This window comes from Myxine glutinosa, chromosome 6 (genome assembly GCF_964187855.1).
Source record: "Myxine glutinosa chromosome 6, kmMyxGlut1.1, whole genome shotgun sequence".
In the NCBI taxonomy this organism is placed as follows: domain Eukaryota; kingdom Metazoa; phylum Chordata; class Myxini; order Myxiniformes; family Myxinidae; genus Myxine; species Myxine glutinosa.
Window position 1 is genome coordinate 60,809,350 of NC_136266.1, and position 14,660 is coordinate 60,824,009.

Genomic DNA, 14,660 nt, shown 5'->3' on the forward strand with positions numbered 1-14,660 from the left:
CTAGGTGTGTGGACCCCTATCCGGTGTGTTAAGGCATAATCATCTGCCATGGTGGCTGCGTCCCACAACTTTGGTACTTTCTTTTCCTGCAGGTACACTTTGATGTCCTCGTGGACACACTGTTGAAATTCCTCCACCAGCATCAGGTCACGCAATGCTTTGAAGTCGTTCCCGACTCCTTTCGACTCACACCACCGATCAAACATGTTTTCTTTCACTCTGGCAAACTCCACATGGGTCTCACTCTCCCTCTTCCTGGCATTCCTGAATTTTTGCCGGTAAGCTTCAGGAACCAACTCATAGGCTTTGAGGATGTGCTTCTTCAATACCTCATAATCTGCACATTGGTCCATTGGTAGCGCCGAATAAATCTCGAGCTTTACCCACCAGCACACTTTGCACTAGTATGGTCCAGGCCTCTTCCGGCCAGTTTAACTGTCGAGCCACTTTCTCAAAGTGTGGAAAAAATTGAGTGACTTCCTTTTCACTGAAGGGTGGAACCAGCCTCACATGTCTGCCCACCTCCCAGGTGTTCTGGCTAGGTGTCGACCCCGACAGCAAGGGTGGTACCTCTCCCCGTTCTCTCATTAAATCCAGCTCCTTGAATTTAATTTCTTGCTGAAGCGCCAGATCACGTTCCTTCAACTCCCTTTCGGCTTTTCTCTCCTCTGCTTCGAGTTCCCTGGCAGCTCTCCTCTCCTCTGCTTTTCTCCCTTCTAACCTTTCCTGGAGTTCTCGTTCCACTCTCCTTTCCTCTGCTTGTTTCTCTTCTCTCCTCTCTTCTGCTTTCCTTTCTTCTTCTGCTCTTTCCTTTTCTGCTTTCCTTTCTTCTTCTGCTAACCTTTCCTGGAGTTCTCGTTCCACTCTCCTTTCCTCTGCTTGTTTCTCTTCTCTCCTCTCTTCTGCTTTCCTTTCCTCTTCTGCTCTTTCCTTTTCTGCTTTCCTTTCTTCTTCTTTGATCCGTTCCTGGCTCCGTAATTGCAACTCCAGTTTCCGGATCTCAACGTCTTCTGGTTCTTCGGGTAGCCACTGCCAGGCTAACTCGTCCCATGTTCCTAATCCCACCATTGATTGTATCACCGTGGTCTGCAACTCTGCCTTCCTCAAATTAGTTCGGACCTCCAAGTTAAAATGTTTGGCCAATTTCAAGAGGTCCGCTTTTAGTAACGCTCGGAACTGTGCCTCACTAGGTGTTACCGCAAAGTTCTGTGCAACAAACGCCATGGTGACTATCGTTAACACCTGTTAACCTTCACCCAAGACGTTACCACAATTTCTCAAAAATTTACCAATTAATAATTAATTAATTAATTTTAATTACTAAAAAAAATTATTTTATGAAGTTATACAATTTTAGATCCCGGAATTCAATTGGACGAGCCCCCAATTCTGTTACATGGTCCTCCCGGTAACTACCTGGTCTTGGTGACCCCCGGACCGTGGGAGGGACCTCGCCAGAAAGATATACGATTTATACGCTTTCGTAACGCAATCAATATGAAAGACACAACAATTCAAGTCAATAATAAACCCCACACCATGGATCCGGATTACTTAATAATATATTCTCCATCCATCATCAGCAATCAACAATCCATCAACAATCTTACTAAGATGGCCATCTCATAAATTTCCCCCCTTTCCCCACTCACGACCCCTCAATGGTCACTGTCCCTCACAATGTCTCTGGGCCCCTCCAGACCAAGGTGAAGGTCGACTTCTCCGCACACGGGCGGTTGAACGAACCCCTGGCTGACGTGTTCCAAACGTGCACGTCGCGTACCGGGAACAGCTGCTGCAGCGCACACCTCCTTGCAAAACAAAGCGGGCAAAGCAAAGCGCGGCTTACAAAGCGCGCGAGGCCCAAGGTGCGACCCGTACGCGTCCTTGTAGACGTGGAGGCGAACTGTGCCGGACGCTTGGTTCCGTGCACGAACCCACGGCAACTTGACGTGTAATCGGTAATTACCCCGCGCAGGTAACTCCTTTCGCCAGACGGGCTTTCAAACGCAGCGTCCCCCACGCTGCTCAATAACGACACCGCTCGCGTCGGAGCTGGGCGAGGAAGAAGATCGCCGCTTCTCCAGGACTTCGTGTCTCTTTTCTTCTTCCGGTTCACTGTCCCGTTTCCGGTCTCCTGTTATCCAGAGCCTCTCTAACCATTTAACCACAACAACCTTTAATAGAATAAACATTAATAAGCAATGACATGAATAGTAATTCACCTAAATCCAGGATCCGTAACAATTGTATAATTTAAATAAACATAAATGCAAATTTCGCATGTGGAAAAAGTAAGTACACCATTGACTCTAATAGGTGGTATTGCCCCCTTTGGCAGAAACAATCTCAAGTAGGCGTTTCTTATAACTGTCTTCCAGTCCCTGACATCGACTGGGAGAAATTTTTGCCCACTCCTCCATGCAGAATTCTTTCAGCTGTGCGATGTTTGAGGGGTTTCTTGCATGCACAGCTCGTTTCAAATCCCCCCACAACATCTCGATGGGATTTAGATCCGGGCTTTGACTTGGCCAATCCAGAACCCTCCATTTCTTTCTTTTCAGCCATTCCTTGTTGGATTTACTGGTATGCTTAGGGTCATTGTGATGTTGCAAGGTCCACCTTCGATTGAGCTTCAACTTTCCGACAGATGGCCTCACATTATCCTCAAGCACCCTCTGGAACAATGAAGAATTCATAGTGGATTCCATGATGGTGAGTTGCCCAGGCCCTGATGCAGCAGAGCTGCCCAAAACCATAATATTTCCACCACCATGCTTTACAGTCGGTATCAGGTTCTTGTGGTCAAATGCTGTCTTTGGTTTTTGCCAAACATGTCTTCTGGTACTGTGGCCAAATAGCTCTACCTTAGACTCATCTGTCCAGAGCACATTGTTCCAGACATGCTGGTCTTTGCCGAGGTGTTCATTGGCAAACTTTAGTCTTGCCCTGATGTTCTTTCTGGACAGCAAAGGTTTCCTCCTGGCACACCTCCCATGTAGATCAAATTTGTGCAGCCTCTTTCTAATGGTAGACTCGTGCACTTTGACATCAACAGTGGCAAGAGCTACCTGTAGGTCCCGTGATTACATTCTGGGGTTCTTAGAGACTTCTTTCAGCATCTTGCGGTCTGCTCTCGGGCTAAACTTGCTGGGGCGGCCTGGCCTGAACAAGTTGGCAGTTGTTTAGAATCTTCTCCACTTGTAGATGATCTTCCGGACAGTCGAATGATTGATTTCAAATTGTTTGGAGATCTTTTTAAATCCCTTCCCAGACTCGTAGGCATCTATAACCTTCTTTCTGAAGGCCTCAGAGAGCTCTTTTGATCTAGCCATGGTGACGCCACACACTTTAACAACAAAGAGCAAACCAAACTAAATGTCTGAGGTTTAAATAAGACAGGTTCCTCCAAGATCCTCTCTAACGATGTTCTAATCATTTGCACCTGAGCTGGTGCACCTGATTCTAATTTTAGGTATTTGAAGTAGTGATAAATGTCAGGGTGTACTTTCTTTTTCCACATGCGAAATTTGCATTTATGTTTATTTAAATTATACAATGGACTACAAATTGTAAATGTTTCATGATATTTGTTATATTTTATCACCTTTATCTATCAATATTGTTGAAATGAAGATCAAATAGCTGTATGTTGAAATATGTTGAAAAAGTCAAAACTTTACATGGGGTGTACTTACTTTTTCACATGACTGTATATTTCCTATGAGCTGCCATTTTGTCTGAATCTGTATTTACTTGTGTAATCTCCATTTAAGAGACCAGAGAAATCCTATGCTAAGAGAGCGAGCAACAACTTTGATTGGTCAAGATAGGGTAAAAATGGCATACTATTTTGTCCAAGTACTGTTAATGGAAAATTTTTGAAAGAGCCAAGAAGGTCATTTTTGTTCTGCAGTGTTCAAATATACAGTACAATTAAATTGAAATAAAATAAACATTTTAAAGGCTGTAGTTTACCTGTTTACCTTAAAGGCTGTAGTTGAGAAAAAAAAAAAATTCGGAAGTTTACCACTGTTTTTGCACAATCTTTTACACCACCTTATTTAACATGTTGCATTAGTTATTTGTGCATGTTGTTCGTGTCCTTTGTGACGTCCTTAAAACAGCAAGTTTCCTGCTTGGAATGATGATCAATTTTGTTTGGCTGCCAGTCAGGCAGACCAAAAAAGAATACCTGACCAGAATACCAAATAAAGGAATACCAAAAAAGAATTCTTGGGATGAGATGCCGAACAATTTTCCAAATTCAGAGTCAAAGTACTGCAATTTCGTGTTCTGAATCATGTTCCCATTCCTATTCAAAATAAAAATCTTGAAATTAAACGAAGTAGTTCCAAGATCATAAACCGACATCTGTCGACAGACAAATATACGACTAACATGATGGGACAGACGTGTGGGCTCGCTCGATAAAAGATTTATGTGAGAGAGGGGATAGGAGGGGATACCAGGTGCATGGGTCAATGTTTCACTTCTTTGTAGAACATAACCCTCAAAGTGTCCAACCTTACACATGTCTCCAAAGTATGTACGCATAACCTGTCTTTTTGCATTTATAACGAATCACACTCAGAACAAAACACATGGTAATGCTGAACACGTTTGACAGTGGTCATCAATTCAAATATGTTAGTATGTTAATATGTTAATGTTAGCTCTTTCACGAGCCTCGATCTTGTATACAAAAATAATAATAATAATAATAATAGGATGCGCGTGGTGAATGAAGGCTTTTGGTAAGTGAAAAATAGATTGTGCTGTAATCAAAATAAAATGGAGTGGGGCCTCGGGTTTCAGCGTGACAATTTGGAACTTTCTGGACAGCCCAAATCAAGCCTCCAAAAAATCCTGCATTGTACTTTATTGATTAAATGTTATTTGATGACAAAAATACCATAAATCGAACAATAATAATAATTTGTACCTTTTTGTTTAACTCCTTTGCCCACTGGGCAGGTTGTGTGTGGTGTGCATTGTTCACAACGGTCGATGTCCTCCTCCGGGCAGAACCATCCAGCATTGCAGATACAACTTGTCTTGCGATAAGGTCTACATGGGTGCCGAATCCTTTTCCCATTCTCTGGAGGCATATGCGAATAAAAACGTCATCAAAATGTTGATATTACAAGCTTAATTATAAAAACCAAATAAAATACCAGTTATGAATGTCATCCCAAAAGGTCTGTCACTCTGCAGACAACCAAGTGAAGAGTCTATAGGACTCTCGGTGATCACAAAATGTCAATGATTCACTCATTCTTTCCTGATAAATATCAAGTTGCTCTCACTCACAGGAATTAAAATAACTACCAGAGTACTCGCCCTAAGGGTGATCTTGTTCCAAGCGTGCAATACCTCATTCCAACAAATCCCTTTATTTGGGTGGTGTATAGGCAACAGACCGCTGCCTCGGTCGCACCCAAAAATAAAAACATAACCCGGGTTATTTAGATGAAGCAAAATCATGCATATTGCTTATGTGCATATATAATACATCATGGTTATATAGCACAGATAATTCCAATTGCATCCTCCACCCAAAGGAAGGAAATGCCAAGATTAGTGGGAAAAAAACAACTTTTTACGGCATAGCCATCTAGAACAGTGGTGGTCTATCCATATGTATGTATTATGTCCCCTCAAACGTACACCAATCAGAGCTGAGGATCTGGTCACATGACGGGCAATTTAATGTCATTACGGTGGTACAATGGCCGACTCCACACACCGCCATTTTGATTCCTATGCCGTTCAGGCCAGACATATCGTTGAACCTGTCATGTATCACAATCTGCATGCTCTACCTTTACGTTTTTCATTGTGAAACACAAACAAACCGATTGTTAAAATGACCAATAAATATCGAAAGCATAGGCATTATGGGCCTTCGAACAACACAGCCTTAGGCTTCATGCCTTCATAGTTCATGCCTCACCTTCAGGCCGCTTCGGACAACTTAGCCCAGGTTTCTTCATACAGTAACATCGTTTTCGGAATAATATTAATAACGTTAATAATGATAATATAGTAAATATAATCGTTACACTGCAATCCCTTTGTCGTGACTGCAAAGTTACTGGATTGAAGCGGTGTATGGTTGGTTCAATGTTGACTTGAAACATATAGAATAAACCAGAGTCTCAATGCAATTTCTTCAATTCCATGGTGAAAACAGCTAAGTGACTTAGAGTACTTCAAAATAATTTCATACTTACATTATTTGCTTACTGGTATCTCCACCCAGGTCATACTATCCTCTTCAACTATACTAAAATATCAAACAAGCCCGGCTACACCGCTGTTAGACTTTCGGTCTTGTTTTTTCAAAACTTGATGGAATCAAATGAAACTTGCACAGGCACAACTTCATGGTGCCCTAATTCATCTCTGAAAGTTTTAACTAACAAGGTCAAATTCTTTCGGAGTAGGACATCACGCGCGCGCGCACGCACGCACGCACGCACACACACACACACACACACACACACACACACACACACACACACACACACACACACACACACACACACACACACACACACACACACACACACACACACACACACACAATGGCACCGAGTATGAAAGATGTAGCCATGGCAAAAACACTGCAGCGACGATGACATTTTAATTCCCAAATTAATGGTGATACAGGGGAAAACTAGAACACGTAGAACAGTTTATGTTTTGTATCCCACTGATAGGCCCGATCTGGATTCGGACCTGAACCAAAATCTAATCGGCTTGTTCTTGTCACTTAACCAACTCGTCCACCTAGTTTAATCATAACTCGTCCACAACTTTTATGTTATATTTCTGCTTTTCGCCCGATCTCTCAAAATGTTGAAGAATCACTTAAAAGTTAAATAATTATTGTATCTGAATCCATATTTAGACCTTCACTAAAATTGAAACAACTCGGTCTTGTTACACACCCAACCTGTCCACCAAGTTTCGTCCAAATCCATCCACAGCTTTTTAAGATATCTTGTTCACAAACAGACAGACAGAGGTTAAAACATACCACCTTCGGTGGAGGAGGTAAATATGCCTTGTCGATGTGTCCTTGATGGTTGTAGTAACACAAACCGAGATGGTTTTATGCTAAACCAATGGCCGAAAGCTCTGACAGTTGCCTCAAATTGGACAAGGTTTGTCCAGAATACCTGAGTGTGGATCGGGCCTACAACATGTCCGGTTTTGTGTTCGGAACGTTTTACACAGCACTGTTATGAAATAACAGAGATGGCTAGATCTTGCGGTTATCCGCGATGATTGAGAGAGGATGTCACCCCCACAATTAAGGGGAAGAAACAACCGTCGCTCGAAACTGCAACACCATCTCTGCTGAGCTACCAGCATATTGTCGTGCGAATACCCTCCGGTTAATACCAGGGCTCGCGAATGACCAAACGGCTTTAATTGAGGCGATGACCAAATACGGATTTTGCTATCACAGCACGGGAGAAAGAATGAAGAAGAAGCGGGGGCGCTTATCTGGAGAGGGAACGAACTCAAACGGGAATCCGAGGTAAAATGTACAAAAATAAGGATTTATGAAACGGACCCCGATATAATGAAACGTGACGATGAAATAAATAATGATCCTAAATTGGGATTCCACACACAGACTTCGAACACGCCACAAAGGAAAATGGATTACGAAAAGAAATGTCTCGTCGTGTAATGGTTCGTGGGTGCAAGCTTATCTGTCCGAAATGTGCCCTTCGTCCAACGCGGCTCCCTCAGTCCGCCTCGCCCACAAGCTCCGCCAGGCCCGAGCGACCCGCCCCACTCCAGGCTCCTTTCGACCGCCCACGAGGTCCGTTCGCTCCACGGCACGCCTCGCTCCAGCACCAAAAGCAACTGGGCTAGCGATCTCCCCGCGAAGCCGATCTCCAACACGAGGCACAACGAGAGCCAGGAACGAAGGTCTTTCGCGAAGATCGATATGCGAAGAGCGAAAGACCGGCACGACTCAATACCCAGAGCGAAGCGTCCAGAATCCCGCCAGCGAGTCCTTTTGTCACTTGGCAGTGACATGTGACGTTTGTGACATCAGTTTTCATGTGACGTCAGTTTTGGCGCGCCACCAACCAGAGCCTCGTAGCTTCCCGCCGTCTCCTCAACCGTTTCGCGCCTTCCGCGCTGATTGGTTCAAGGCTCGCGCCTTCCGCGCCAACCAATCACACGTTCCCTGTGGCGTGGTTACAGCTCGTCTCACGCGATGTTGCTAGGCCAGCTGGTGGTGCGGCTGGCGGCGGCCATCCAGTGGTGCCTCGATCTGGCTTCCTGCCTGTGTTCTTCCAAGGTCATTGCAAGGGAAGGGGAATTATTTAATGCTGCACGAAAGGGCCTATCCAAGTGTTTAAATGAGTGCTTTGCCATAAGGGACACAGGTTTGACAACAGAGGGGACGACGAACAAAGGAATCTTATCCATAATCCCTGCACTATTTAGCACGCCCTGCCCCCTCGTAGCGGAGACATCGATACAGCTTATACCGACAACCCGGGCTGACATAGAACTTATTGTCCCCCGTCGCACCGTGGAGCGAAAGGGGGACTATGGTTTTCCCCTCCGTCCGTCCGTGCGTGCGTGCGTGCGTAAGCGAAGGACCGAATTCTAATTTGGTGGGTGGGTGCAACCCACATCAAAATCCAAGATGGCCACCGCCATGTATGTCTGAACCTTGTGAGCGGAATATCTTGAAAAATAAGCGAAGTGAAATGAATGAATGAATGATCGTTTTAAGGCCATTTTCCCCGCTAGAGTGGGGGTTAGCCTTGCGAGCCCCATGACAATCATGGTTCCCTGTTTTGAGGCAATGTTTTTATGGCCGGATGCCCTTCCTGATGCCAACCCTTGGTCACGCTCTTACAATGCGCAGGGATACGGTGTACCTATTTTAAACCGGGGTACACACCGGGATCATTCATCCCAGCAAGCTGGTACTCAATTTGTCGACCTCGGAAGGATGAACAGGCTGAGTCAACCCCCCCTGTCGTTAATTCAGCGATCGACCGGGATTCAAACCCAGGATCCTATGATCCCAAGCCAGCACCCTAACCGCGAAGCCAACACCAACACCAACACATCTGTGGACAGACAGAATGAATCAATTGCGTAACCCCTCTTTTTGCTTTGCACACGTGGGGCAATTAATAAATACACCAGAGTTGGCTCGCACCAAGTTGACTGTGCAGGGTAAGTATTCTATGAATACCATCTAGTTTTTTTTAAGTGTGGGGACAATGATCTCTGTACGCGAGTGCAGAGTCTATCCGAAGGCCTCGTTTCCGGGGCACTTGCTGCCCACCACAGGAGCACCAACGGCCCGATAACGAGAGGGTCTTCCCCCCAGTGGGGTTACACAAATCCATGACCACTATTATAAACACCAATGGGGGTGTAGTGAAACAATTATTTTAATGAATAGGATTATAAATAATTAAATTTATATATGTGGGAAAATCAAGTGCCTCGGAAGCAGTGATGGAGGTGAAGGTGAGGAGTGAAGAGAGAGGCAATCATGTGTGTGGGAAAATTGCATGCTTGGTCAGGGTCGCCCAGATGGCAGAACACAGGTTCGGTTCACTCGAGGGCCTGGGTTAGATTCCTCGTCTGGACGTGTAATTTTCCCACATATGTCAATTTAATTATTTATAGTCCTGATCATCAATATAACTAATATGTAGTTAAGTGAGGTTAACTTATGTAGTTAAGTATTATGTAGTTAAGTTATGTTATGGTGACCGAGAATGTGCCATGGGAATTCATTCCTCCACATTACAACATTACATCCATAGGAATATCCTGTCTACTTAATGTCGCACTTTCGAGGAATGCTTCCACAAAATGAAGCAGAGACTTCTGCAATGTTTAAACTAGCAATTATACAATTTATTTCAGAAAATTAATACCACACCTCACAAAAAAAAAAAGATAAGTCGATTCTGAGCACAAGTCGAGGATCGAGGTGGGAGTGGGTGGGGGGTTTAGGGGGGGGGGAGTATTGACTTGTATGCCAAAAAAATACTGTAATTAAAAGTTATCTAAAAAAAAAACTAAAAAAAAACTATCTCATGAAAACAACTCATTTACAAAGAAAAAAGATTACGAAGAATAGTCTCAAAAAGAAACCCCATTACAAAACAACTTGAAAACCCTGAAACTCTTCATCTGCTGCTTACGATCCCTCATCAGTTGCAGCAGCTGCAGTGTCTCACGGCGTCGATCACGATCATCCAGCAGCTGTTGGCAGCCATCTTGCAGTGCCACGGCTTGTTTGTTATCATTGACAACACATGCCAGGTCACTCAGCTTTGTTTCCAGCACTGCCTGCCAGTTAAAGTGAACGTTTAAGTTTTGTGAGAGGTAAAGCTAGGTTTGTACCTATTAACAACACAAGGTGTAATGACTATACCTGGAGCTGGATGTCCGAGAGTAGTAAAATATTTGCAGGGTACATGGACAGTCTCTGAGCCGGTCCCAGCCATTCGGGCTCTCCTCCAGCCCCAGTATCCACTTCCGTCATCTCAGCAGTCTTCGGGCCTAAATAAAAGAATCAATATTTCTACAATTAGACATTTTAAAACACAGACGGATGAATCTTGGTATTGAAGTGTGGTGCTGCGCACACACAACTTGCTTGCCAAAGAGGTAGGCCACAACACGTTTGTTAAAACAAAAAGAGTATTTCGAAAGCTCGAACTGCAGCACTGAGTGAGCGGGCTCGAGCTTAGAGCCCGCATATATATGCCGAGGCCACGCCTAGTTCCCGGGCATGGCCGATCGGTCGAAGGGCGGGGCATGTGCCATCGGTCCCCGCCTGGGCGCTCGCGCCACCCACTGGTGCGCGGAATTATTGCCCCTTGTGCCCGCCACAGTATCACTTCACATGTTGTAAGAGGGTGAGCGATGCGAAGCAGTTTTTACAAGTTTACCTCAATAAGACAATCTCACCTGTTCGGCTACAAGAAGGCTGCCAGGTCTGATTGGGCATGAGGAACACGAGAGCCGTATTTGGTTCAAGAAAGGAGAAGTATTCTTCGTCGTCCACCAGCGTACCATCTTCCGACAGTACCACCTGCACCTGCTTCTTCTCTGTCACGTGCAGCTTTTTGCAGCCTATTAAAACATCCATCAAAACTTACATATTGATGTCGATTAAACGACTTTTTATGATAAAAAACAATTTGTAACGAAACAAAAGGATGAGTTAAATTGCTCTCATGGAATGATTATTTTGTATAATGCTTGTGAAATCCATTTCTATAACTAGAATAAACACCATGGAGTGCATAGCTTCGTCAGGCTGAACAGTTTATGCTTTGCATCTGGACCTTCTCCACAACAAACGCTGGTGACCACAAAAAGTGTTCTTACCGAGGTGTGTGAGTTCCTTCAATGACGACGCGACAAGGCCGTGACTTGGTTCGTTCAACACACTCACTTTAAAAGGCTTAACCGCCATAAGACAGGGTCAGGTAGCTCAGGGTAGCGAGAGAGTTGTAATGAACATCGAAGTTCCTGTAAAGAAAGGATTATGAACAATTCTTCCCCAAAAAAAAAAAAGGGGGAGAGGTCACCAATACCATTATTCCATCGTCAGTTCCTGGTTCCGCTATTTACTTTCTCTCCCATAGTCCCATTCGACATATGAAATGAGGTTACCAATACTCAAATTATTTATAGGTAAGGCAAGTAGTTAAATTAGGAAATACAAACCAAAGAAAAGATTCACATTTTGACATCAGTAAACGGGGTTTCAAAAGTGAAACGACTGCAGCGACGTACACCGACAAGCCTTGCATACCGCGTACGAAAGAAAAATTACAAAACGTGAGGATATTTACAATGACGTCACGTATTCGTGTGTCGCGTGCAGACGCCGCCATCTTCGAGGTAACCACCAGTGAGCATCATGGGATCTACGACGTTAATTGAAACGTTCTAAACAAAAAAGTAGCACATACTTCTCACCAATAAACAGATGTTGATTGCTTTCTTCAAATTTCTACCCATTGTCCTGTATTTTACAAACCCATTTGTTTATTATGTACACAGAGCTGAAAAGGTCTGTTTGTCTGTCTGACCACGATACATTTGGTCGTTACGTATCCAATTGAAAACAAACTTGACAGGAGGGCTAATAGTCACAATATGGAAGTTGTAGCGACTTCATTTGTCCCCCTCCCTGTTAAAAGTTCAAGAAGGCAGAAATGAACATGTGAGTTTATTCAAACTACACGGCGACCAAACACGCAAGCCTTAGGCCGCAGGCCATCATCGAGCAACTGACTCCGTCTACCCGGAAACAGAAACAGGGTTACCTAATACGTTCTGCGTAATACCAAAGGGTTTTGCGGTATCCAACACTCCCAAAGGGAGTTTTTCCCACCAAGGGGGATGTGTGTCGAGGTGTATATCTGTATTATGATAGCTTATTTTGGCGTTTTTCCAAGGCAGATTTTAACAACAACAGCACTAACACCACTGATGATAATAGCATAATATTAATGTTATTACAAAACAATATTAATACTAATAATATCCCCTCTCACCAAGGAGTTTCCCACTGATCTCTATACTAACTGGATTAAAGGTTCAACACTGAAAGTTGACACCACCGTCCGCCATCTTTGTTCACCCAGACATGAATGATGCAAAGACTCTCCACCACTGAATTCAAAGCCTGCCGCACACGCAAAGTCTGTTCATGACTGTTCCAGAATGATCTGAGCCCAACATATGTAAAACAAGAACACACACCAAAGTTTTCTCTTGAAAATGAAATATTTTTGATCATTTGCCCATGCCTAAAAGAAATTACTCCTACGTTTATGGGGGGACATGATGGAATACCATAGTGGAGGCAGGATTGTATAGGTATAGCATGGACCGTGAACGAGTAGGAGACATCTCAATGTATTAAGTGGGGAAACTGGAGCTTAAGTTGTTTACATGTCTTCACACGAGGGGTGAAGCTAAAGGTTGGCACTTGTGTTGGCACCTCGTGTTGGTTGGCACCTCGTGTAACCACCTAAAGGCACTTGTGTTGGTGCAGGAAACCACTTTTGCACTTGTATTAGTGTGGAAAAAACACTTTTCGCACTTGTGTTAGTGTTGAAAAACCACTTTTCGCACTTGTGTTAGTGTTGAAAAACCACTTTTCGCACTTGTGTTGGTGCAGGAAACCACTTTTGCACTTGTATTAGTGTGGAAAAAACACTTTTTGCACTTGTGATAGTGTTGAAAAACCACTTTTCGCACTTGTGTTAGTGTTGAAAAACCACTTTTCGCACTTGTGTTAGTGTTGAAAAACCACCTAAAGGTGGTTACACGAGGGGTGAAGCTATGGTAATTAGATAGGGGTTAAGATTAGTTTTCCCCCAGTATGTGATTACCCTCGGTGGTTTTTCCCTACGTTTTTTACAATTACAGCAAGACCGGCCATAAAACCATCCATCAACAACAACAATAGCAATAAACATTCCCTGCAAGCAGGCAGAGTAGTTCGGCAACTAAACCCCACCTCCAAAGGATCGTAACCGGCAGGCCACAACCTGAGCTTCCTGATTGGTCAAGGAGACATGGGGTGATTCAGTGGAGCTCGGTGATTGGACAGTATGATGTCATCAAGAAGCTTCGAGCAAAAAGAAGAGTCGCTCTCTCGGTCACTTTGTCTCTGGGCACAAACAAGAAGCTCGCCATTGTTGATGTGTTTGGTGTGCTGGGATTGGTGTGCGCTTTTGAAGGAGCATGGAGCTTTTGCTGCGCTGGCAGCATCTCGACAGAGGCAGGCAACATTTGGGCTCATCAAGCAGCTGGGGTCTGCGTGGCACTTGACAGTGGAGAGCAAAAGGTGGCCGCCTTGGCTGCTTTCTTCGCACCTGGGCGTTTTCGATGCGCAGTTTCGGTGCCATTTTTGTAGTGCTTCCCGCACAAGTGGCTACACCAGCTGAAACAACCACCAAGCCCCTGGAAGCATTTTGGATCAGAACTGAGTGCCGGCCGGATAAAGGAATGTCCTTTTATTTTATTTTATATTTTCCCTTGTCTGTGCTTGAGTCTGTGTGTGGAGGTATCTCAGTTAGAATTATAGTTTTACCTCACCATTTCATCGATTCCTTGATTTATTTTCATTAAATCCCTATTGTTTAATTTTCTTGGTCGTGTTTGCAATTTTCTTGGTTTTGGTATAAACCCGTGTGTTCCGTCCAGGCAAACGCTTTGTTTCCTTCACCTCACGCGTGACAAAATAACTGCATCGGAAGTAAAAACGATCAGGCATTCGTCACCCAGTGGCCTTAATATCTGGGCGACGCAACATTACTTAATTAAAAAATCAACAATACAAACAAAGTGAAATACTGCTCTTACAGAAACAAAATATCCAGCAGTTATGAAAATCAGCTTGGGTCCACCAAATCTCAGGCCCCCCATTCTATTCGGGTCTGCCAAATCTCAGGCGCCCCTTACACTCCGGTCGGCCAAATCTCAGGCGCCCCTTACACTCTGGTCCGCAAAATGTCAGGCCCCCCTTCCACTAGAGTCCGCCAAATCTCAACTCATGGGAAAAGTCAAAGTGGGTCAGGATGTGAAGAAATATATTTGTGGAATTGGGAGTTACGTGA

General features: G+C 44.2%; 1 protein-coding gene across 3 annotated transcripts in view; it reads right to left on the reverse strand.

Annotated features, from left to right (window-relative positions):
- Positions 1-11,670, reverse strand: part of LOC137429849 (uncharacterized) — a 114,701-nt gene extending 103,031 nt beyond the window's left edge. For 2 of the 3 annotated variants that reach the window (XM_068120151.2, XM_068120150.2), the window contains exons 1-5: positions 11,410-11,669; positions 10,987-11,151; positions 10,448-10,575; positions 10,215-10,362; positions 4,946-5,101 (exon numbers count right to left, since the gene is read on the reverse strand). In XM_068120151.2, the coding sequence (XP_067976252.2) occupies positions 4,946-5,101; positions 10,215-10,362; positions 10,448-10,575; positions 10,987-11,151; positions 11,410-11,497 (685 nt within the window). In that variant the 5' untranslated portion in view covers positions 11,498-11,669. Of the gene's footprint in view, positions 1-4,945; positions 5,102-10,214; positions 10,363-10,447; positions 10,576-10,986; positions 11,152-11,409 lie in introns of all 3 variants that reach the window. The other variant, XM_068120152.2, reaches the window with a different exon arrangement.
- Positions 11,671-14,660: the final 2,990 nt, after the last annotated feature.